This window comes from Triticum urartu, chromosome 1A (genome assembly GCF_056163025.1).
Source record: "Triticum urartu cultivar PI428250 chromosome 1A, HENAU_Tu73, whole genome shotgun sequence".
NCBI classification, from domain to species: Eukaryota; Viridiplantae; Streptophyta; class Magnoliopsida; order Poales; family Poaceae; genus Triticum; species Triticum urartu.
Genome location: NC_141873.1, coordinates 127,080,686 through 127,083,581, shown reverse-complemented (window position 1 = coordinate 127,083,581; position 2,896 = coordinate 127,080,686). Strand labels below are relative to the sequence as shown.

The 2,896-nt window shown below is 46.0% G+C and overlaps 1 protein-coding gene across 1 annotated transcript; it reads right to left on the bottom strand.

Annotated features, from left to right (window-relative positions):
• Positions 1–552: 552 nt before the first annotated feature.
• Positions 553–1,344, bottom strand: LOC147990340 (uncharacterized). Its single transcript, XM_087526821.1, has one exon. It carries the CDS (start codon positions 1,342–1,344, stop codon positions 553–555), a length of 792 nt encoding a protein of 263 aa, XP_087382947.1.
• Between the last annotated feature and the right edge of the window lie 1,552 nt (positions 1,345–2,896).

Sequence of the window (2,896 nt, the reverse complement as noted above, 5' to 3'; positions counted from 1 at the left end):
CTACATGCTAGTATACCAGATTTGATTACAAGAAGGCATGAATGAATATGATAAAATAGCAGCAGACATAAGGTAGCTGCAACTGAACAATTTCAGGCTAACTGAAGAGTTTGCACATACAGCAACTTCACTACGGTTGTGAGAGTGTAGAACCCGTCGTCCCGTTGGGTTATGATGAGCATGAACCATCACGCTCATGAATCCAAAGTGTTTAATCAAGCATTGTGCTACACACATGCTTTTGCCGGTTAGTTTGTCTTGGGCCTACCGAAACAATTTGAAGCAAATGATTTGTATTCCATTCATGAGAAATTCATTACAGTACATCATAGGAGTGCATGATCTAGGACTCCCGAGATTTACATTCAGACGGTGGTACGTCTTGACTGGCTAGCTACATCTTGACACTGACAGTGCCTTCCATGACCAAAAAACTTGCAAGAAGACATCTTCAGGTCCCTAATTCCTTCGTGTATACAAGGAAACTACTGGGTACTGGCATCCGCTCCTAGAACTTCTTCAGTAGCGGAAGACTTCGCGGCCGTCTTGTCCTCACTGGGTGAGCGGCATGATCTTGACGTCGCCCACGGCGACGCGCACGGCTCGAGATGGATCGTCGGGAGGGTAGTTGCCGTTGTACCGCACATCGATGTAGCCATCCTCTGCGTCGGAGACGGCGACGGCGTTGAGCGAGAAGACGAGGCGCTCCCCCGTCGGCAGGTTCGCCAGCAGGGTGCGCACCTTCACTGGCGTGCCCTTCTTCACCGAGATGGACGAACGGCGCGGCGGGATCGGTGCGGATGACGTCTTCTTGGTGTACTCTGCTTCCGATGTGCTCGAACTCGAACTGGGTGGCTTCATGGCGGCAGCCGGCGCGCGCGGGATCGGCGCGGACTGGCATGGTGACGGAGGAGGGGCAGAGGGCTTCTTGGGAATTGCTCCGGTTGCAACCTTCACGGCGGACGCGGTCGGGTTCAGCGGGTCTCGGCGCGGCGGGGCAGTGCGCCTCTCCTCAGCCTCTCCAATGTCCATGTAGTCGATCTTCTTGGAGGCCGGCTTGGGTGTTGCGAGCGGGGACAGCGCAGGCCGGTGCGGCGGCAGCGGCCGGGTGGAGCACTTCTTTGCAACTTCGTCCCTTGTCGGGCTGGCGAGCTCCATGGTGGCGGCGCCTGGCGACACGGACGGGATCAGCACCACCGATCTACGAGGCGGCGGCTGCACGGCAGGGGGCTTCATTGCAACTCTCCCTTTGGCGGCCACGGCGAGCTTCCGGCGTCGCTCGAGCTCGCGGCGGACCTCAAGCATGCCGGAAGACGGGCGCTTCTTCCACATAGACGTCGACATGGCGATGGGGCTGTGGAGGAAGGGGAGGAGGCGAGGGGCGAGAAGGAAACGCCGGAAAGAGGGGCGGGGCTAGGGTTATGTCAAGCGCGTGGCGGTGGGAGGTCGCCGTGTTGGCGTCGGAGCCGGATTGCCGGAAGCGTGGGAACCAAGCAGTGCCAATGTACTAATCAGTTGGCGGGGAAGATGGATTGACAGATTAGATATTTGAAATCTGGATCGGACGGTGTAGGTCGCTTCTTGGCCTGATTAGCAGCGTGATTAAATCATCCAGGTCGTCGGAAGTGGAATCCCACCGCGTTGAAGTCCCGAATCCGGAATCCGACGCGAGGTAGGAGCCCAGGTGGCCAGGTGAACTAGGAAGCTGGAAAACCAGAGGAAAGCTCCCGATCTCGCCGACGGACGACAGGGCTGTTTCTCGCCCAATGCGAGACTTAACTCGGTCTGTGTGGTAATGAGCCGGCCCAGTATTTTAGCAATTTGCGTGAGTTTTTTAATATGTGATTTCCATTATCGATTTTTCAATGTTTGCATTGGTTTTCCTCAGGTTTTTTCTCTTTCTTTCTTTTTCTTCATCTTTCATTGTTTCTTTCTTCGGCTTCCACCAGTTTTTTTTTCAGCACAGGATATTTCATGTATACATCAGGAATATTTTTATGCATGTTTAATTATGTTTAAATACATGATTAATCTTTTCTCAAATACTACCACCGTAAAGAAATAGTATATAACAGCATTTAGATCACTAAAGTAGTGATCTTAATGCTCTTAGATTTCTTTACGGAGGGAGTATATATTTTGATGCCTACCTTTTTAATACACATTATACATTTTCGTATACATCTGAAACATTATTTATATAGTCCGTACATGTTTAACATATTTTTTAGAATTCATTTTTTTGAATATATTTTTTAATATGTGTTAACCATTTTTTAAATACAGGATGAAACATTTTTCTGAATGGTACGAAATATTTTTCTGAATGGTACAAACATTTTCCTTAAACTATGTGAACATTTTTGTACATTGTATAAACATTTTTGTTAATTTCATGAACATATTTTTAAAATGTTTGAAGTTTTTAATGGTAGAAAATAATTTATTAATCACACTAACAATTTGTACAAACTATAAGATTCTTTAAGTTTTAAATTACATTTTTATGAAATGTATGAACATTTTTTAAATGTCACAATGTTTTTTCAAATGATATCATATTTTTTAGTTATGCTAAAAATACATTGCATTAACACTTTTCAAATTCATGGTTTTTAATTTATTTTAAGTAAATCTAAGTTTTGAAATATATGTAATCTTAATGTTCTTAAAAATATGAAAAAAAAAACAAAAAACACATAAAAAAACAAATGAAAAAACAGAGAAGAAAAATAAACTAGGCTGTCGGAAGCTACTTCGACCGGCCCATTAGTAGTGACTCCTAAGGCGAGACAAGCTTGTGTATCGCCATAAGCGAGACAAAGTCGGGCTCGCCGACGTGTTGGGTCCAAGGTTTTGGATTTCGGTCAGTCCTATTTGAATTTTTGGTTCGTTC